The sequence below is a fragment of the Hypomesus nipponensis genome, chromosome 9 (genome assembly GCF_054491055.1).
Source record: "Hypomesus nipponensis isolate SF chromosome 9, ASM5449105v1, whole genome shotgun sequence".
In the NCBI taxonomy this organism is placed as follows: Eukaryota; Metazoa; Chordata; class Actinopteri; order Osmeriformes; family Osmeridae; genus Hypomesus; species Hypomesus nipponensis.
The window spans coordinates 18,004,087-18,025,690 of NC_140369.1; the positions used below are offsets into that span (position 1 = coordinate 18,004,087).

A 21,604-nucleotide genomic window follows, 5' to 3' on the forward strand; every position below is an offset into this window, starting at 1 on the left:
ATATTCCACATTTCCCCCACAGCCTCCTGGGATATTATTGCAGAGGCAAATAAAACATGAACTAACCACAGACAAGTCAGCTGTTCTTAAAAAAGGACAATTTATTTATCTTCCAAAAGATTGAGGCAAACATTCCTATTATGTTGCACGTACAAAATCATCCTGTCTGTGCATAGTATCTTTGATGAATATTGGTCTTCAATATAAAAGCAATCGATTTCGCCCCAAGAATGTAGTTCTGTAGATACCACTCAGCAAGTAATTGCAATGCTGAAACCGCAAATAAATAAAGCGCTCTTGTTCCCCTTAAATACAAAGAAGCATCAATGCAGTTAATAACATCTTGTTATTCCGTGTAGTGTTTCGCTGACATCGTTTTCACATTTTAGCACATGAAGCACTATGACCCAGTCTACATACCGTTGCGTACCTCGACGACGGACCCCTAAAAAGGTCACAGAAGGTCACGCCATAACCGTGACGTTTTACTTTCACTACCGGTAATATGCCACTGCAGAATTCCACCACCACCGCCTATTTAGGATCGAGAACACATTCATTTGTCTTAACCAAACACTCACACAAAACCTTTTTTCGGGAATGGCACCCATTGGCAACTAGTTTGACAGACGGGAAGCCAGCGAAGGAAGACTGGCAAGAGTGATGGTCAGGCGTCTTGGCGCTGGTCTGGCCAGCCAGCGGCTGCTGTGACATGCTAGGGACGAAGGGTACACTGAGGTACGGTAGTCATGGCAACCCGAGTAGCATCCATCCCAACGAGAAGTGACAGGGACAGCCAGCAGTGTCCAGGTCATCTATCAGGGACAGCTAACAGAGTGTCTAGGGAGAGCTTGCAGCATCCAGGGACAGGGAGAAGGGATTTGTCACAGAGGGCCGAAGCGAGCGGGGGGGGATCTTGTGCTCCGAGCGTCCAGGGAAGCTACGGAGAAGCAGGGGTGGAGGGTCAGTAGGTACGCACACTCTCAGAACAGACAGGCCAAAGGTCAAAGGTCCCGTCTGGACAGGCATCAGGGGCTGGTCCAGTTTTCCAGTGTCTAACACACAGTGGTTTCGTTTGGCACGTTCCCATCAAGGCTTGATCTTCCAAAGCTGGGGGAACGGACGAGAAAGAGAAGAAGCAAAATGAGCTCAAAGACTTTCTTTAGAAGGCCGCTGTATGGTGAGTGTGGACGCGCTCTACAGGGAGGTGCTCATGTCCCTAGGGCCTGTTTCCCGGGGAGCATCACAACCTAGTTCTAGACTAACTCCTGCATTGGAGGTTGTACATGCGACATGCTCACTAATTGTAGACCAGTGATACGGCCACGTGTTTATATACTTTTTTTATTTCTGTCTGTGTCTGTACAGTTGTGTTCCCTTCTGTTTCTCATTGATATATTTCAGGTGTCCGTCTGTGATTGGCTCGTCGACTTCAAACATCAACTAAATGCAACTGCCCCTGACCAATCAGCTGTTTCCTCCGGTTTCCATGTAAACCCATCTGTCTTCTGTTCAGCAACTAAGCAAGTCTGTGTTTGTGCTGTTGACCTAGTTCTGTGTGTAGCTTGTTGCTGTCGGCTCTGTGTTAGTTGCGTTTTGGAGCTCTAGATGAAAGCACCAGTATTAATTGTGAATATCTTCCACTCCTTTGCTTATAGACTCAACAGACACATCTTCCTCTGAAGTCCTGTTTGCTGCAGGGGGAGGAGCTCACCCTGATATTGAAGCCCAGCAGGTCGCTGACCACGGCAGACAGGGCTGACAGGATGACCACCCGGGTGATGTTGTACACCAGGGGGTTCACCGTCAGACCCAGCAGCCGGAAGGGAATGTCCAACTCCTGGGGAGAGGGAGGGAGGGAGGGAGGGAGGGAGGGAGGGAGGGAGGGAGGGAGGGAGGGAGGGAGGGAGGGAGGGAGGGAGGGAGGGAGGGAGGGAGGGAGGGAGGGAGGGAGGGAGGGAGGGAGGGAGGGAGGGAGGGAGGGAGGGAGGGAGGGAGGGAGGGGGAGGAGGAGGAGGAGGAGGAGGAGGAGGAGGAGGAGGAGGAGGGGGGGAGTAAGGTGAGGGGGGGTTTGGGGTAGGGGTTAGGAGGGTGGGTTGAAGGAGATGGGAATGGAGGGGAAAGGTCAGACATGATAAAGCACGGAACGTATTGGAAGCACAGACATGATATACATTTAAATAACGAAAATACAAGCTCTTTGGATCTTAAAAGTCGAATTCTGACTTGTTTTTGACAAAGTGAAAAAAAGTGTTTAATCATTTTTATAGATTATTATATATATATATATATATAAGAGCTTGTTTCATGTTGTTATTATTATGGGGTATTTTGTGTAGAATTTTGAGGGGAAAAAAATACATGTAATCCCTTTTGGAATACACTTGTAAAATGGAAAAAGTGACGCGCTGTGAAAACTTTCCGGATGCACTGTAACTATTACACCTACCATGCATCAGTTAATTTAAGATGTGATCAGTTTGCAGACAGGTTTATGCAATGTACAGAGGGAGATTTGAACCTGCAACCTGTGGTCAGTGGTCACTATCACTGAGCTACTGCATCCCCATCGCCTGTATCACTGGTCTTCATCTTTCACCAGTGACCGACTCATTTGTTACAAAGTTAGTACGGTAACTGTGTATTTTAAATATTTTAACGAGCCGATTTCTGAGGGTTACTTACTTTCATGAGTTTAGTTGCGAGCTTCAGAACATTGTTCACTATGTTCAGTTCTTCTTTCTTGTTGGGCTTCTTTTCCATCTTGAGATACAGGTTAATCTGGGGGAAGGAGCCGGAGACAAGCTGTGAGTGAGTGAGGGAGTGTGTGTGTTTGACAGAGTACACGCGTTTACAGAGTGTGCATGTGTGAGACTGTGTGTCTGCATACAGAAGAATGCATCTGTGTGTGTGTGTGTGTGTGTGTGAGTGAGTGTTGTGTGGTCACTGTGTGTGAATGTGTGTGTGCATGAGTTTGTGTGGGTGCCTGTAAATATGACTGGATACATGTGTGTGTGTGTGAGAATGTTTGTAAAGAAGTGAGTGTACATACTGTATGAGTGTGTGTGTGTGTGTGTGTGTGTGTGTGTGAGAGCCTCACCTGCTCGGTGAGCAGCACCGAAGCGTTGCTGTATTTGCAGTTGGTCTCGGTGCCCAGCGTGGCCAGACGCAGCAGGAACAGGAAGAGGGAGGAGCACCACAACATCAGCTCCCAGTTGGTCAGAGAGTCCAGGAATGTGTGGTGACTGTGCAGGAGCTGAGGGACGGGCAGACACACAGACGGACAGACAGGCAGACAGGCAGGCAGGCAGACAAGGATGCAGACAGACAGGCAGGCAAATGGACAGACAACCATTTAGGAAAAGGAACGTGCATAAATAACAGACCCTATTGAGGGAGATTTACAGAAATTCGTCACACAATCCCTGAATGATATCAAACCTACTGGACATACAGCCCACAGGGCCAGAGCACTACCCCCGCCACAAGGGGGTTATCATATGATATATTCAACCTGGCGCCAACCAAAACTGAAACCCATCCACAAGACTGGATGAAGTGTAACATAGGTAATGCTCAGCAGCTACATATAGCTTACTTGTCTTAATGAACCCTTTTAATGACTCTTCAGCACAGTAAACCAACCTGAGCACAGATGATGAAGGCGATGGAGAGAGCCAGGAGGAAGATGGAGGACACAATGACATCGACCGAACGCTGGGGCCCTCGCCTCTGGAGAGGACAGGAAGTGAGGACAGGAAGTGAGAACAGGAAGTGAGGACAGGAAGTGAGGACAGATTTTTAGCAGTATCCTTAAGCAGCCGTCTTCAACCCTCGTCCTCGGAAGGCCCAATCTCCTGTATGTTCTAGATGTTTCCCTGCCCCAACACAGCTGATCCAAGTGAATGGTTTGTCGTCAGGCTTCTGCAGAGCTTCAACGACCCATTAGTTTGAGTCAGGTGTGTTGGAGCACGGAAACATCTAGAACATAGAAACATCTAGAACAAGCAGGACAGTGGGTCCTGAGGACCAGGGCTTGAAGACCACTGCTGTAGCGGTCACAGCGGTGCAGACCTTGAGGAACGAGCGGAGAGACAGCCACATCTTGATGTTCTGCACCTTCTTCAGACGGAAGTGAGGGATTTCCGACTTCTTGGCTTTCCGCGCGGACGTGATGTGGCTGAACAGCTTGGCAAACAGGAGCCGCTGTCAGAAGGCAACCGGGTTAAGTTTCACGAGTCGAAACAGCCAATCATTCAACACTCTCTCAGAGCAGCTCTTCATGAACATCACATCCATCCACCTGTTTGTAGGTCCTCTCCGCCACACACATCATGAAGAAGAAGAGTCCGGTGAGGCAGAACCTCTCCACCGTGGAGATGAGGAAGAAGGCGTAGGCCTGGGAGTCGGGCGGGCCCAGGGCCATCTCGACCAGCTGGCCCAGGCTCAGGGAGCCCAGCTGGGACAGCTCCAGCTGCTGGGACAGGCGGAAGCCGTACGGCAGCAGGGCCAGCGTGGCCGTCACCAGGCCGCCCAGCATCAGGTAGCCCATGCCCTGCTCCACCAGCTTCACCTGGGGGGGGGGGGAGGGTGGGGCGGGGAGGGGGGTAGGAGAGGAGGAGTGGAAGGAGGGGAGGAAAGGAGGGGGAGGGGGGAGGAGGAATAGACGGGGAGGGAGGGGATGAAAGGAGGAGGGGGAAGAGGTGGAGTAGAAACGAGGAAAAGAGGGGGAGGAAAGGATTAGAAGAATGCGTGCGGGGTGAAAGGAGGGTGAAGAGAGGTGAGGAAAGGGGTAGGGAGGACAAGAGGAGACGGTGGAGAAAGAAGCACTTGTTACTCTGCTCCGTCTTTGTCTATGTTGCAACAAGCACCAGCAGGTGTGTTCCTGGGTGAGTGTACAGTATGTGTCTGCTTGTGTTCCTAAATAGGTGTGTGCTCCAGACAGCGTGTATGTGTGTTCTCCGTGTGTAGGTAACTACCTGTTTTTCCGGTGTGTGGCCGCCTGCTTCTGTGTGTGACTGTGCGCGTGTGTGTTCCTGTGTGTGTGTCATGAAGGGGTTAGCGTACCCGTGTCAGAATGATGCCACTGATCTCCAGAACAGACATGTCAGCCTTCTTGCAGTCCCCCTGCTCCCAGATGATAGCACTCACACGGTCCCGAGACGGGTGGCATGCCTGGAGCCACGACAAGTGACCCTGCACGCGCACACACACACACAATGGCATCCACGCGCACTCACTTTAGTCTCTCTTCACATCCACTGCCACTACAGTGTGCCCTGGGTCCAAGCCCATGGCTAGTACTCTAACGTACATTTTCTGACGTAAAATATTTAGTAAGCAAGATGTTAAAGATTTTGAATGGCCCAAATACATGGCATGTCTAATGCAGTATGGCAAATGTATCAGGGTGTCCTGCTACATCTGGTAGCATTGTGCAGTATGCCAGCCAACACGCTTTTCTCCACTATTCTGACCCACAACCCTTTGTGGAGCAGTAGTGGCGTGAACCGCAAATTCAACGGTTCAATAGCGGACCAATCCAAACTCGTCCTCACCAGTCCAAGGCGTGGTTATATGAGTGAGTAGTACCTCAAAATTGGGTGCAACAGTACGAACTATGTACGGGAAAACGGTGGAAACTCCTAAAAACTGAAAGTAAAAAAAGATGTGATTCGGACATAGTCCAGTGTCTGCACTGAAGCTCTGCAGTGACCCTGTGACCCGACCCCGACCTACTGACCTGCTGCAGTTTCTCGTCGTCGCTGCTGACCGTAGCGGTGGGAGGGGCGTTGACCCCGGCGCGGTACCGCCAGGCCTCCCCCTCGGTGTCACTGCTGCCCGTGGAGACGGAGTCGGGGCCCTGCAGAAGCTCCTCCCACATGGTGTCATCGGTGTCGGAGGCGGGCCGTTCGGCATGGTCGAGTCGGAGGCGCTCAGCGCCGCGGGCTTTCTTGACGTCCATGGAGGAGGCGGGGCTAGCCGGCCGGGCACACTCCACCTAGGGGGGGGGGGAGGGGACTGGTCACCACAGGGCTGGTTCTCAAACTGGGAGGGGGGCATGGGACAGGAGACTATTGCTACAGAAAGAGGATTTAATTATAGTGTGTGTGTGTGTGTGTGTGTGGGGGGGGGGGTGAGTGAGTAACCCTGCGTGTCCACTACAGCGGAGCGGAGCGGCTCCTACAATGCCCTGCGTGAGCGTCCGGTTTCATTGAAAATAAATTGGAAGCCGATGCGCCGCCCACTCTTCTGTAGTGGACACACAGCCTTTTTATATTTTCAAAGAGGGTGAGAGGGAAGGCAGAGTAGGGCTGCAACTAACAATTATTTTAGTAATCGATTAATCTGTCGATTCTTTTTTACGATTAATCGATGAATCGGATAAAAAAAACTAAAAAGCATTAATTTCCAACCCTTTATTCAAAAACAGAAAGGTTGTGGAAGTAGGCCAGACTTTATTAGAATAATCTAATTTTCAAAGATGATTGATTTTCTATCATTTTATTTGAAACTTAATTGAAAAAGTAAAGGCTGTGAAAGTATACCAGACATTGTTAAGATACTCTCATGTCTGTTTGAGGTTTTATATTCATACAAATATTATAAGTCTACATTAAAAAAAATGGTGTGGGTAGTTTTCACCCGGTCTCTAACGCGACGCTGCAAAGTAGCGTCTTCAGAATGTGAGACGAATGTCGAATATGAAACTAACTTCACCTCGGTCAATTAACACACCTTTTCGACGTATTTAGTGTGAAATGCTGCGCACCTTGGATGACTTAAGTCGTACTGATTTCTCCGCCATGTGTTTCAGAACAACGTTACTCAACAACGCCTCTCCGATGGTCTTTTCTCTACCTCCGCTCTGCGCTCAACTAAACTTTTTTTTATTTTTATACTCAAACATCTTATAGAGTGGTGTAATAATCGCGCGACACAACGAATCGATAATGAAATTCGTTGTCAACACTTTGAATAATCGATTTTAATCGATTTGTTGTTGCAGCCCAAGGGCAGAGTGAAACTGGCTCAGAACTGGTCCAGCTGTAACGTACTCTCTAATTGGCTGGTTGGAGTAGCTGTGGACAGAGGGTTACCTGGGGGCCTGAGGTCTGGGACAGGAGGTGGGGGTGTCTCTTCCTGAGGTAGGCAGCGACAGTGTTCCTTCCTGCGTGTCTTTCCTGAGAGGCTGGGGGGGGCACGCTAGCTCCGTCCTCCTCCTCTTCCTCACTGGACAGTTCGTCAGACGCCCCAAACCCTGATCTCTGATTGGTCTGCAGCATTAGAACCAGGAAGATATGAGAACCGACTGGGGCTTCTGTTTGATTGGCTGAAGGTTTTCAGCAGGTGTGTGCCTGGGAGAGCCGAAAGCCTCTTCTCTGTTCTCTCCCCCCCTCTCCTCCCCCCTCCCCCAGTCTTATCCTCCTCCCCTCTCTTCCTCCTCCTCCAGTCTTACCCTCCTCTCCTCACATCTGTAGAGTCTCTGGTTGTCGTGCAGCTCGGTGTCTTCGTTGCTCCCTGGCTCCTCTGTCCGCTTCACCCCCCGCCCCTTCCTGGGTCTGAACCACAGACAGAAATACGCATAAGTGAAACTGTGTTTTATATTCACATTTAGTCATTTAGCAGGCGCTCTTATCCAAAGCGACCTACAGTAAGTACAGGGACATTCCCCCGAGGCAAGTAGGGTGAAGTGCCTTGCCCAAGGGCAACCTTGTGATTAATAGCCCTAACCACTCAGCCATCTGACTCCTGACTAATATATTGTGTGCGTTACAAAGTTATGTGTGTGTGTGACAGTGTGCCCCCACTTCCTCCTGCGTGTGTGTGCCCCACTTCCTCCTAGTGTGTGTGTGTGTGTGTGTGTGTGTGTTCCACCTCCTCCTAGTGTGTGTGTGTGTGTTCCACCTCCTCCTACGCGTGGGGCTGGCAGAGCTGCTGGTCACAGGGCTGATGGAGGGGCTGCGGCTGGTCTCCGTGGAGACGATCTGACAGTGCACGGTGCCCAGCAGCAGCATCAGACACATGGGCCCAAACAGCTCACTGGGACTGGCTGCAGGAACCTCCACATACATGAGGAGCGCTGCCACTGTGGACGACACCAATCACCGTCACAGGCCACAGACATATAAGCGCTGCGGGTTAGGATTAGGGCTTGGACAGGTGTAGGACAGTGGTAGAGCATTTGACTGCAGATCAAGATGTCCCCGGGTTCAAATCCAACGCCCATACATCACTTGGATAAAAAAAAACTTCTGCTTTATTGTTGAAGTTAGACAGCTTCATTTAGCCTTTGGTTCAAGAGACAGCCCAGGACTCATGAACCAAGTATTGCAAGACAGAAGCAGAGGAATTTGGAAGAGAAGAGATCAAACTAAGTGAGCACAGCAACCTGAATGAACAGTCTCTAAGGCCCAGGCTTCGGTTGCACAAAGCCCCCATAAATATTTTCCTTAAGGTTCCTTAAATGTTCCCTTAAGTATTTAAGGTTTTCTCCTTATCTTGGTTTTATACTAAAGGATTCCCTTAAAGTTTGTTAAAGCATTGCACGAAAGCCCATAGCAAAGAAAGTAAGGAAGAAAACAAATTAAGGTCAGCGAAAACTCTGACTTATTCTTTACCGCAACATGGCCGAGTTTATGGAGATAAATTAACCTATCCCACACCTACAGAACTGTTAGGTTTTTGAGCTTTTCGAGGCTGTTATACGTTTGCTGTCAGAGTTGTCAAGAAGCCTCTCCATAATAGGGGATTCTTTGCAACACCCTTAAGTAAATCCTTTAGCTAAGGAGAAATGTACCCTAAAAGTGTCATAATTAGGGAAAAACAAGGTGTTTTGTGCAACTGGCTTTTCTAGGCTTTTATACGTTTGCTGTCATGGAGTCGTCAAGAAGTCTCTCCATAATAGGATTCTACAGGGCCTCATTTGCATTAAAATATTTTAAAACCTCACTTTAAACCAAATTCATGCCGAGTTCATCCCTCATCGGCATACCTGGGGGCTACTGAGTAGACATACTGTCGTAGCTGCTGTAAAATCTGGCTTGTTATGCATGCATGATCAAATTCAAATGAAATATATGTATGTGGTTTGTGAATAGCCTAAAAAAAAAAAACATTCTAATGGGCACCATACATGGGCATACCACCACCATCCTATATTTGTCAAGAAAATTGAATCTGGATAATTGGAATTTGTATCGTTCAACTGAATAATTGCATCGAAAACTGAATCCGAATAGCACCATTTGAAATTGAATTTTCCAGTTTGGAAGTGAATTCCAATAAACTTGAAACTGAATATAATATTATGTAATTGAATACATTTTCTCTCGAACTGTTTTAGATTCTCACAGAAAAAGTCAACGCCCTGCTTCCACATTCCGTTGTCACAATTCAAATTCAGTTCTCGTAACACAAATACAGTTCCTGCAACTGAGGGGTGAGGGGGAGGGGGACAACATGGGGTCGGACTAGTAATAGTAATATTGATAGGAAGTAGTATGGCAGTAGGCTAAGCAGTGGAGGAGTGTCCGGCACCTTGCAGGAGGTAGAGCAGCAGGATGCAGAGGGAGATCCTCTGGGAGGTGACCTGGATCCACCAGTGGAAGAAGAAGGGGAACAGAAGGACCCTGACCAGACCTTTACGGGTCAGTGCTGTCCATGGACTCTCTGGCTTAGTCTTGCTGAATGTTGAGCCTGGGACCAGCAAGAGCAACAGTGTTTGTGTGTAGCGCACATGCTTGAACACAAAGGTCACCGTATAATCTCCCTGATACGATTCTAAAGGCCTTAGCTGTAGGAGCTATGTACATTTACTGTAAGTAGACAAATACTTGAGAGATCTTGAAAGGCTGCAGGCTACAAGATTAAATTGGAAATTGCTAGGTTACTGGAAACAGACTTTTGACCATGTCTGTGTATGCCATGAACTGTTTCTTAAATCACAATAAGGACCTTTTATTTTGCGTTTTGATCACAATTCTTTTGGATTCCTTCTTTTTGATTAATATACATACAATAAAATATTACTTTCACTGGAATTCAAACTCGTTGCATGCGTAAACTTTAATTTGACTCATTTCCAAAGTGTCTAAAATGAAAGGGTGATTGTATTGGGACAATATTATAGGACATTTAAAGCCACGACTTTAGACGATAACTTACCTCTTACCAGGTCAACATCAATTAGGTCCGGCTTGATGTGTCCAGTCTTCATTGGCTTGCTGCCAATTCCCTGAGAGGAAAGTGAAAGTGTCAGGATCGCTGACAATTTTCTTTCTGTAGCCTGTTTTATACTGAAGTGATGTGCAATAGGATGTCTTACATTTAACTCCGTTTGTTCAAGGGATTTCTCCCAAATCTGCTGGTCATATGCTCCAATCTGTTGACATATGACCATACCTCAGTTACCTGAACTTTCCACTCACAGTAGTAGATCAACTCGATCATCACAACTCGTACAACGAGTCCAACAGGTCCTACCTTTTCTTGGTACCAGGCTATTCTCGCCATTGCGACTTTTTAGCTGAAATTGACTCTATGTCGGATCATTTCACAGAGGTCACGGGGATAGATAGAATCTGGCAAAAACACAGACTTCTTTGTCACTAAACATTCACAGAATGATCCTGTGATAGAGAAAACAGAGCTGACCAAACAGTAATTACATCTGCTAGGCTAGTTAGCCATCTACTTACTAGCTAAGTACCTGCAGTTAGCATGAAAAGCTATGGCCATTATATGCAGTTACGTTGATAAACTAATTTAGCCCAAATTAATAGCAGTTAAATCGCTAACACAGTCGTTCATGTTAATTTCGGTCTCACACGCTAGCCTATATCACAACTCCAAAGTTTACAGTACTTCCTAGTAGTGTTGCTAGCTTACGTCATTGGTAGGGGGTTGTCTAACTGCATTGGCGTGAAAACCTGAGATTAGTTCACATTCCAGTGACAGTGAATATTAATAAATATTTAGCTCTAGCTGGCGAAGTAAAATCAATCAAGGTTCAGCGGTACAGTACTGTAGCCTAAGTAAGTGTAGCACTACTCGGCTGGCTAGCCAGTTATCATGCGTAAATTAATGCTACTATTGCTAGGCTCTCGGAGTCGGTAAATAACAGGTTTGGACAATTACAATTATAAGAATTAATTTAAAGTTTACCCATTGGCCGTAGGAGATGTACATCTTAATGGTCTCATATTTACGAAATGAAAGTGGTGCGCATTTGATACTCTCGCACTTCCCATTTCCGGGTTCTGCAGCTTCTGTTTTAGCAAATCTCGTACCTCAATTGTTCAATTCAGAAATGGCTTGGTCGATGGGTCCGTGTACCTAGTAGTGGCCATTCGTTTTTCTATTTACCCGTGTTGACAAACGCAAATAGAGCCACGATATCGTTTCGTCACATTAGGAAGTCAAACCCACATTTAAGTATTACGGCTTGTTTTGGTTGTTTCGTTTATTTTTGAATAATGAAATAACCATATAACATAAATGGTATAACGAGCCATTTACTCGTTTGATCGTATATTTATTGCATGCTTGCACAGGTGAAAAAGAAAGAGAGAAGTGGGGAGAGATGTGCAATGATTGGAGGTGTTATTACTTCCGAACACCAGAGGGCAGCAATGATTAGCTTCTTTTTTTGCCAATAGAACACTCGGGTTGCGCGCGCAATGTGGATGCAGAAAACCGCGAAAGGATAGTTTTTTAAACGGCAGAAGGACCACACGGATCATACAAATAGTTAGATTTAAAAAGGCCAAAAAGGTCGAGGAGGACAGCCTTTAAGAGTGAAAGCGATTCCCCATTGAACTGTTTAATCTGAATTTTTATTTGGGTCACAAAAGTCTTAAAATTGGAGTGAGAATGTCGCCCGGTACACCGTATAGTCTGGCGGCAAACATGTCATGTCACAAAGTTCATAATTTTACAGTTTTACAGTCAATTCTTCATCTAAAAAGTCGAGCAGGGCAGCTTTCAGGAGATATGGGAATTCTGCTTTTAGCCAGCTGGTCCGATTATTTTTGTGATTTGTTTAAAACTGGCAATCTGAGTGAGACTGCGTCCCATTACACTGTTGTTAGCATCAGTCACACTCTGGTCGCTCATTGGCAGTGTGCACAATGTTGTATTTCACTCCATTCTACACCACAAACGTCAGGGAGGACTGCCTTTTGTAGATACGAGCCTGCTGAATATTTTGTCATTTGTCTGAGAAAGCAACCTCCGTTAGCCAGGCTAGTTTTGCCCGATCACTTGGTCAGGCTATCTAAAGGTATAGGGGTCAAGTGACTTTTGTGCATAGATAAGTAGGGTTGCCAACCGTCCCGATTTGTCCGGGACATCCTGATTTTATGGGTCCAGCTCCAGTCCCGTTTTCCAATCACAGCCTCGCCGGCCGGTATTCATATTCAGTGAACTGCGAACAGATACGCGTGTCAGAAGGGAGCGCGAGTGCATGTAAATATTAACGCGAAGGGCCTTGCATCACCAGTTCAGACGACCATCAGAAGCTGAAAGCACTCCTGGCCTCGGCGATTTACCTGACTGAATTTGGTGAATGATGGTTTCAATCATTTGTATTTTTTCTGGTATATCTAAGTTAAGTTACCCAGGAGCTCTGTTGATAGGCTTAGCTAACGTTAGCTACAGCTTGATGAATTGAGTCATTGAACACAGGAGGAGAGAACGCAACGTTAGCCAGCTAGCTAAAGCTCCGGTGAAAAATTCAAAATGAAGGTATGCAGCCCTTAGTGCCGCTTACACACAACAGTGACACAGTGATTGAAAGATAATTTGAGACAATATAAAGATGGAAAACCAGACAACTACTAGACAACGTTTTACCAATAAGACAAACGGCTATGTTTGTTTGTTTCGAGCTCCAAAAATGATTTTTCGCTGAAATCAGCCCAAAAAATTTGCTTGCGCGCTCGCATCAACCATGGAAGTCCATAACTAGCATCACATCAGGCACAGAATTTGCATACATTAGCAGGGGGGGGGGGGAGAAAGTGTCCCGCATTTGGGTTTGAGGAAGTTGGCAACCCGATAGACAAGTGTACAAAGTGGACAAGTACCTCAAAAAGTTAATGTCAAGCCCTGCAATCCAGTGGCCAGAGATAAATGATGACCTGATTGACACTCCAAGTGTGATAGACCCGGGAGAAGTTCGTCTTTTGAAACCAACATGCACAGTTGAGCCTGCTTGACAGTTGTGTGGCGTAGGGTGATAATCTATAGGCATACTTATATTTTCTTGACAACACATGTTCTTTACTAGAAGACACACATACGCTAGTATGTATTAATCAACATAGTCTGTACTGTATTGTTTTGTCAAAAAAGTGGTTTGACAAGCTTGAAACCTGTAGTTGCATATTGGGTCAGCAAACCCAGGGTCTAAACCTCCTCTGGCTCATCTAAAGCAGAGGGCATAAAAGCCTGGCTCTGCCCTCCTACGTACTTCCACTCAATTTTGATTTACTTCTGTACAAGGTCTGGCCATTCGGTACGAAAGTCAGATTTTGCAGGTTGATTTTCAAACGGCCAATCAGCGAACAGGGAGTGGCTGAGAACGATGACGTTGATGTTGTGCACTAGTTTGAGTTGTAGTTCAGTAATGGCGGCGGAGTAAGATGCATTCGAAACTATTCTGCGGTTGTGCCAACGATGCTGAATATCCTTAAGTTAAAGCCGGAGCAAGAACAGTCCTTGCTGAGTTTTTTTGGTGGTCATTATGTTGTGGCCCTCCTCCCCACGGGATTCGGGAACAGTTAGATTTTCCAACTACGGCAGCTAGCTACGTGGTGAAGCAGTTGGCTAAGGCGAACGCTAGCGATTGGTTCTGGCAGATCAGAGTGGCTCTGGGCAGATCCAATACTTTTAAACTTCAACAGAGTACCTGCCTTCAAGGAAGTTAACGCTTGTCAATGGAGCGATCCCAGACCCTCTGTACAAATGAAATGTACGAGGGTCTGGTTAGGACAAGGCTAATAAAAGTAGCTATAAGTTGTGTTTCTGTACAGTGCAAGCCCACATCTGATCTCAACTTGCTCACTATGATTGCTTCAATGTCCTTCATTAAAACATACAACAGAGCTGAAAGCCTTCATTTAGGTGGGCGAGAAAGGGTGGAGGAAGTTTCTAATATATATTAAAGAAACTTGGGTTCATCAAAGATCGTTATTTAATAACTAAGTAGCAACTAGCATACTCGGTCGACATGTACATCCAGCGGGGTGTGTGTGTTTTCTACTAAAGAACCTGCTGTGTAGTCCAGATAATATAGAAAAAGGTAAAAAAGCTAGTCGTTGCTGCCCTCTGGTGTTCGGAAGTAGTAACACTTCCAATCATTACATGTCTCTCCCCCTCTCTCTTTTTCATCTGTTCTAGCGTGCATAATAATGGACGATCAAACAAAAGGGTATATGGCTCGTTATATCATTTGTGTTATATGGTTATTCCATTATTCTGTAATAAAACAAAACAATGGAAACCAAGCATTTTGGTCACGAAATGGACAAAACGATATTACGACCTTATTTTTCAGATTTTGCACCAGCATAAATTATATGCAATAATCAAACGATTAATGTCTCGTTATACCATTTGTGTGATATGGTTATTACAGTAGCCCATCAAAAAACACAACGAAACAATAGAAAACAAGCCGTTATACTTTGAATTCCTAAATTACTATATTTTACGTCAACACGGGTTGCAAAATAGAAAAACAAATGGCCACCAAGAACACCGACCAAGTACCTGTATAAAACATCAAAACGTACTTTTTATTGACATTTATTTCCACACACCAATGTATTTTTACTTTTTAGTCTTAATTTCCATTCAGAATGTCACAAAAGGACTTCTTCTCATTCAACTCATATGAGAAGAAGCATGGGCGGAGCTAGGGAGGGGCTAGGTGATTCAGCACCCCCAAGAAAGACCAAAGCCCCCCGACAGCACCCCCTAAAATATTGCTCATTAAGTAATAGTATTCAGGCCCGGAGTGGCCATCGGGAGAATCTGGAAAGTTCCCGGAAATGTAAGCAAAAAATCTCAATTGATGTGAAGTTCCGATTTCAGCTCACATGAAAACCTTGACTAGGTCGTAGGTTCGGGTTAAGCCCCGACTGTTCAACGTATGGCTCGTATGTCAGGCATCCTGGTGGGGATGGGCTGGTTTTGGCCATTACACTCCCGGGCTGAAAATGGGTCCCACTCTGGCCCTGATAGTATTGCAAAGCTCCCCTTGTCAATGATCTAGCACCCCCGCAGCACCTGCATTCAAAATGATCTGGCGCGTCCCTGACAAGAAGACATGAACAGATTAATATCCAAATGACAACGACCTGTCAGACACTTTAAACCTTGTCATTAGATTCTTGTGTGTCCACTGACTGTTGCTCTTGGTCCGATGCAGTGCAGGTGATCCTACTTTTCACCTTCTTATTGGAGGAGATAATGAAGTAAGGACTCAGGAAGGAATAGCTGGAAGAGAAGAAAACCTTCATGTCCGCCACATCCGGAGACACCTTGGCCACGGTCAGCATGTAGACCCAGATCACATTATCTAAGCCAAAGAACACAGTGTATAGGACCACTAGGGTGATAACCGTCTTTGCCGCCCTGGACTCCATCCTTCCCCCCTGGCCCTTTCGGATGTTCCGCACCTTGCGCCTGTGCCGGTGGAGCACCAGGAGGATGTAGCTGCTGGACCACAACATCAGCCCCACAAAGGAAAAGTCGCGCACCGTGAGGCCGGCGCCGTTAATCACGTATGACAGGCTGTCCTGGAAGTCCACGTGGCAGTAGCCGAGGTTGAGGGTGAAGGGCGGGGCGGTGCTGTTGCGTGGCGCGATGGTGAACAACGGCGCCGCGATGCATACGACCAAGTTGAGGCACCAGAGGCCCACGAAGGTGGGCAGGACGAGGGAGGGCAACCAGTCCTTCAGCCTGGACCAGCGGGGGCCCCCGTCGGGGGAGAGAGTCACCGCCTGGAATACGCTCAGCATGCAGGTGATGCAGACGGAGACGGAGCGGGATGTGCGATAGGCGTAGATGAGTACCTTGCAGCTGGGGTCGTTGAGCAAAATCTTCAGGCCGAAGACGGTCATGGTCAGGGGCACGCAGCGGGTGAGGAGCTGTAGGAGGTTGACGAAGACCAGGTGGCAGAGGATGTTGTCCACCGGCTGGAGACGGCGGTCTAAGTAGAGGATGTGGGCATAGGCGAGAAGAACCACCGCGTTCCCCAGGATCCCCAGGCCGGTTTGCAAGATGAAGGACACTCCTTTGATGGTCACACACAGATCCATGACTCCAAGCCTGTGCTGTTGCAGACGAGAGGCAGAAAATTAAAGATGTTACAAATCAAATAAAGCCAAAAAGTAAAGAAGCAACTAATTCCAACTACTGTACTTGTATGTGTTATCTTATCTCTCTTTAATTACAGATAATAAATATCATGGCATGTGAATATCCTCACCTGAGATTATCAATAAAGAATTATGAACAGGGCAATGAACATTCTGTGTGGCTAATTGCCCGTGTATTTTCAATTTATAGCTTCTAGTGCCCCATTGGGATAAGGAAAAAACATTGCAGTTTTTTCTCCGCCCCCCACCCAACATCTAGGACTCCCACTAGACAACAGGAGCATGTTTTCAAAACTCAACTCCAAGAAGTTCCATGCTTTGGAAACTCGTAGCTCTCAAGTCTACACACTCAAACAATAGTGAAGGTATTTGAGTCTCAAGGACTCAATGTTTTTGGATGTAGTCTTGGGCCACAACTGTGATATAGTGGACACTGCATATGACTATATTCTAACTGATTCATATGTATCTGAACTGGGCCAGTTCTCCAGAGTGTTCTCTCCCTGTGGAGGTGTGGAGTTATTGTTGTTGATGTAAACTCAGACTGATGGAGCTATTAAGGTAGCGTCGAGAGACCCTAACACACACAGCTGGTCCCCTGTTCCAATCTTTCCTTTCTTTTACTGTTTTGGGAATTTGCCACAGAGGAGCTAAGCGATAAGATGTAAAAACACACATGATGTTGAGCAGAGATTTCTGGGAAAATACCACTTTATCTGCTGTACTAAACACATATTTCAAAATAGACACTTAAGTATTTCTATACGGTAACATTTATGGAGATTTGCTATATGTTTATCGGTTCAGTATTTAGCTCCAAATGAATGAGGTTGAGTTTCCATGATAGAAAGATTTAATAGTCTCATTACCTCATCTTATTCCCTATGCATCACAACATGAAATAGATGTTTTATTTCCCCATGAGTGTATTGATATGTTTACATGAGAAAAGGCCTAATTAAAAGGGCAAGTTCATGCTTGTTTCACCCAAGGGATTCTATCATATGTTCTGCGTCAGAGAAACCATGTTTTCTCCCCAAGAACTGACAATTTTTCTCATATTCATCCTCCGTTCTTTATTAAACATTTAACGCAATGCCTCTGAAGTCATAGGAGATTAAGCACCCCAATAAAGTTAATCCTTTGCCAGATGGATGCACATTATTTCATTGGGTGTAACCATTGTTCTCTCACATAGATCTTAATTTTATTATTTTTGCCCCTCTAAGGATCTGTCATAACAGGTGTGTTCGACTTCATGCAGCGCCGGTGTCGCCTGCAGCCGCCTGCAGCCCGGCTGACTTGAAGCAGCAAATGGCATTCTCAGCTTCAAGGCAGCCGACTGCAGCCGACTGTCCGACTTGAGACGGCGCTGAGGCTAGGTCACTGTGACGTAGCCATCATAGTACCGTGAGATCGATTCGAGAACTGCCGGCTGTGTAGCCGAGCGCACTTTCTCAAGATCAACTGCACGGGTTCTTGTAGGTGCGTTCGACATGGACTGCGGCTGCATGAAATGACCAGCGAGAGTAGCCAGGACAGCTTAGAGAAGTGATCCGTCACAACTAAAACATCCACACACTTCTTGTCTGTCTGCTCAGCAGTCCAAAAATCGATGCAGACCAATTCCATAGGTTCAAAAGTGCAAATGCTATAAAAACCTGAAGTAAGATCCATTGTGAATAAGAACACATTGCCACCAAGTGCAGCAAGGACGTCCGTCTGATGAGGCAGCGTATGTGCATCTTTCACTGTTCTTGCATTCAACCATCTGAAGTTGTTGCAGATGCGGAGATCACCGTTTGGCTTGACAAAGAGGACGAAGGGGGATGAATACTCACTCTGAGATTTACGAATGATTCCTAATTCTTCCATATCATTTAGAGCAGTCCGAAGCTTTTCAAAGTGACATGGTGGGACTTGCCTATATGGTAGTCTAAAGGTCTTGTCATCCAGCAGGCGTATCCTGTGGACAAAATCCACAGTTACACACTTACCACAGTCCATTTTGTGTCTCAAGAAGACAGATTCATACTGCTCAATGATCCGCAACAGTTTATCTTTCCATTCGAGGGAGACTTCACAGGATGTCAGGTCCAAGTCTGGCAGGCCCAAATCCCTGAAGATGAGTGATATCTCCTCTTCCGACCTTGGTGTAGGGGACGGGCTAGGTGTGCACTGTGCGTTTGACTGGATGCGGTCCGGTTCAGGTAAGTCCTGCACAGAAAGACAAGGGGATACATCTGCAACATTTGCATTCCTTTTCAAGTTTAGTGACTTTTCTGTGGGATTTACTATTTTAACTGGAACCCATCCATCTCCCGACAAGGAAGTGACAACTCTTCCTACCAGAATTTGTGCAGGACTAGCCTTGGACCGGGTGGGCTCAATGATGACTGTACTACCTATCGCGGAGACGCTAGTGGCAGGCAGTTTAGCCCACACTAAGTGTTCAGTCTTTGGACTTAGAGTGACCGCTTGTTTAAGTTTAGCTGTGCCGATGCAGGTTGGCTTTGCCCTGCTTTCCCACTCTTCTGAGCCCGACAACTGTGACATTAAATGGAGTAATTCACTGTTGTGGTCACTGTTCATTGGAGATGTGACATTTTGGTCATTAACAGTCTTTCTCATTTGTGAAATGAGCCACTTTATGGTGTTTCTGCCGAGAATCATCTCATCGGTCTGGCCTGTCACGACTAGGACTGGAACGATTACTCTATAGCCATAGACTGATACAGTGAGGTCATACATGGCAGGAGGTGTGACAAGGTGACCGCCACAACCAACAATTACATAGCATTCAGCCGAATTCTTTACAATGTTAGGGGTAGACTGGCTAAGTTTCATGCCAGCTGCCTCAATCAAAGTGCATGCTCTAGATCCACTGTCCACCAATGCTCTGAGAACGTCCAGGTGAGTGACATAGGAAACACAGCCTGTTCTCCCGGCAGTGTGTGAGGGCAGAGTGGGAGCTGTCCTTACATACAGAGCATGGCTTTCTAGTTACGCCCTCAATTCTAGGGGAGCACATCAGTGGTAGGTGGCTTTCTTTTTGCTCGGGCATAACCTGGGCCTTGGAGCAGCACTTTCATAAGCATGCCAATCAACGTCTCTAGATTGGGGTGGTCATGACTCACGGCTGGCTCTCGTGTAGGAAGGTCTGAAGTTGGATTAGCTTGAGGGTTTAGCTCAATCGATTGATTGTTCCACCCCTTTCAGCATACGACTCAACACCTTTCTCCAAATGGTATTCGTCCAGCACTTCCTGAACCTCACAAGCCGACCATTTATCAATTGCCTTGGTCCTGAAGGTGAGAGATACAGTAAATCTCTACAGGGGCAGTGTCTGATGAACAAATGTGTGATTTCTACATTGGGACTATCAAACGTTTTACCCTGCTGTTTAAGACAGCTCGCAGCGACATCAGCTGCTCGGTTGAGTCTCAGCCAATGTTTGTATGGATCTTCTTGTTCTTTCGGCAAGGTGAAATACAAGTCAGCTAGAGGCAAAGAGGAGAATTAGCGAGAGCTGAAATGTTTGCGAAGAAGACCATAGATGGCCTGTGGGTTAAGATGGACATCAATTTCTCCATTTCTAATCCCAAACCTGACAACATCTGGATGAGAATTTCATCCGCTTGGTTCTCCTGCTGAACACCACTCTTCCTGATGTACATTTCCATTGATTTCTCCCATTCGTCATCAGACAATGTATCTGAACTTTCCCCTTGAAACACAGGTGGGTCCTTGACTCTGCCCTGAGTGACCAGTTGGACTTGGGAGAGATCCAGAGTGTGACTGGGGGAGGGGCCTCTTTTCTTGTGTGTTTCATAGTGACCAGTATGTGCAATAGTTGAAGGGCTGGGGGAGAGAAATAGAGAGAGAGAGAGAGAGAGAGAGAGAGAGAGAGAGAGAGAGAGAGAGAGAGAGAGAGAGAGTGTGCATGTGTGCAAGTGAGAGGCCAAGGTCTGCGGTCTTGGCCATTAGTTCATTTAGGCAAAAAAAAAACTTGGGTTCATCAAATATCTTTATTTATTTATATAAGTAGCAACTAGCAAACTCGGTCGACATGTAGGCCTACATCCAGCGTGCTGTGTGTGTCTTCTATTAAGAACCTGCGGTGTCGTCCAGATAATATAGTATAGGTAAAAAAAGCTAGTCGTTGCTGCCCTCTGGTGTTCGGAAGTAATAACACCTCCAATCATAACACGTCTCTCCCCCTCTCTCTTTTTCAACTGTTCCAACGTGCATAATAATGGCCGATCAAACAAACGAGTATATGGCTCGTTATACCATTTGTGTTATATGGTTATTCCATTATTCCGAAATAAAACAAAACAATGGAAAGCAAGCATTTTGGTCACGAAATGGTCAAAACGATATTACGACCTTATTTTTCAGATTTTGCACCAGCATAAATTATATGGAATAATCAAACGATTAATGTCTCCTTATACCATTTGTGTGATATGGTTATCACAGTAGCCTCTAAAAAAACACAACAAAACAACAAAAAACAAGCCGTTAAACTTAAATGTGGGTTTGAATTCCTAAATTGACGAAACGATAGGCCTATTACTCTATTTTGCGTTTGTCAACACGGGTTACAAAATAGAAAAAAAACAAATGGCCACCAAGAACACGGACCAACTTCCTATGTATATAAAACATCAGAACGTACTTTTTATTGTCATTTATTTTCACACACCAATGTATTTTTTACTCGGTATAGGCCTAATTTCCATTCAGAATATCACAAAACGACTTTCATTCAACTCATATAACAAGAAGCATGGGCGGCGCTGGGAAGGGGCTAGGTGATTCAGCATCCCCAAGAAAAGACCGAAACACCCCGATAGCACCCCTTAAAATAGGCCTAGTAGGCTATTCATAATAATATTCAGGCCCGGAGTGGCCATCGGGAGAATCGGGAGAATGCAAGTGGGCCGCTCTGCCCGGTTATAAATTGGGCCAGCAGATCGCCTGCTTTCTCTTTGTTTTTTTACACACCGAATAAAACGATATGTGTTAAGTTTGTTAAGTTACTGTGTGACTGACAAGTAAATTAATAGGCTACACTAGGTTCTAATAAGCGCATGATCGAGCATTAAAAAGTGCCGTTTTCAGTTGTCGCGCATGCTCTCTTTCTCAAACACAAGTGCGTGTACAGGTTGTTTTCATTGAGATAACTTTAGTAAACCATAATTTATTGTCGT

The 21,604-nt window shown here is 46.0% G+C and overlaps 2 protein-coding genes across 7 annotated transcripts; both read right to left on the reverse strand.

Annotated features, from left to right (window-relative positions):
• Window positions 1-81: 81 nt before the first annotated feature.
• phtf1 (putative homeodomain transcription factor 1) lies at window positions 82-11,359 on the reverse strand. Of its 6 annotated transcripts, none has more exons than XM_084705910.1 (17): window positions 11,167-11,358; window positions 10,486-10,583; window positions 10,328-10,384; window positions 10,168-10,237; window positions 9,541-9,699; window positions 7,909-8,089; window positions 7,460-7,562; window positions 7,101-7,277; window positions 5,744-6,001; window positions 5,068-5,196; window positions 4,304-4,573; window positions 4,075-4,206; window positions 3,646-3,732; window positions 3,101-3,256; window positions 2,686-2,781; window positions 1,715-1,840; window positions 82-1,110 (listed from the first exon to the last, which is right to left on the reverse strand). In XM_084705910.1, the coding sequence occupies exons 2-17, from the start codon at window positions 10,513-10,515 to the stop codon at window positions 1,090-1,092; spliced, it is 2,052 nt and encodes a 683-aa protein (XP_084562036.1). In that variant the 5' UTR covers window positions 10,516-10,583; window positions 11,167-11,358; the 3' UTR covers window positions 82-1,089. The 6 variants fall into 6 exon arrangements, with proteins under 6 accessions (XP_084562036.1, XP_084562039.1, XP_084562038.1 ...); XM_084705913.1 differs by lacking the exon at window positions 11,167-11,358 and adding an exon at window positions 10,891-11,045; XM_084705912.1 differs by lacking the exon at window positions 11,167-11,358 and adding an exon at window positions 10,712-10,865.
• A 4,018-nt stretch (window positions 11,360-15,377) lies between these two features.
• LOC146273351 (olfactory receptor class A-like protein 1) lies at window positions 15,378-16,346 on the reverse strand. Its single transcript, XM_084705622.1, has one exon. The coding sequence runs from the start codon at window positions 16,326-16,328 to the stop codon at window positions 15,378-15,380; it is 951 nt and encodes a 316-aa protein (XP_084561748.1). The 5' UTR covers window positions 16,329-16,346.
• Window positions 16,347-21,604: the final 5,258 nt, after the last annotated feature.

Excerpts from the sequence above, each read along its gene's own strand:
- phtf1 (XM_084705910.1), bottom strand. The coding sequence starts at position 10,515 with ATGGCGAGAATAGCCTGGTACCAAGAAAAG. Across the intron at positions 9,700-10,167 it reads TGATGTTGACCTGGTAAGAG|GCTCAACATTCAGCAAGACT; the intron begins GTAAGTTATCGT and ends TGCTGGTCCCAG. Across the intron at positions 3,733-4,074 it reads CTCTCCGCTCGTTCCTCAAG|AGGCGAGGGCCCCAGCGTTC; the intron begins GTCTGCACCGCT and ends TGTCCTCTCCAG.
- LOC146273351 (XM_084705622.1), bottom strand. The coding sequence starts at position 16,328 with ATGGATCTGTGTGTGACCATCAAAGGAGTGTCCTTCATCTTGCAAACC.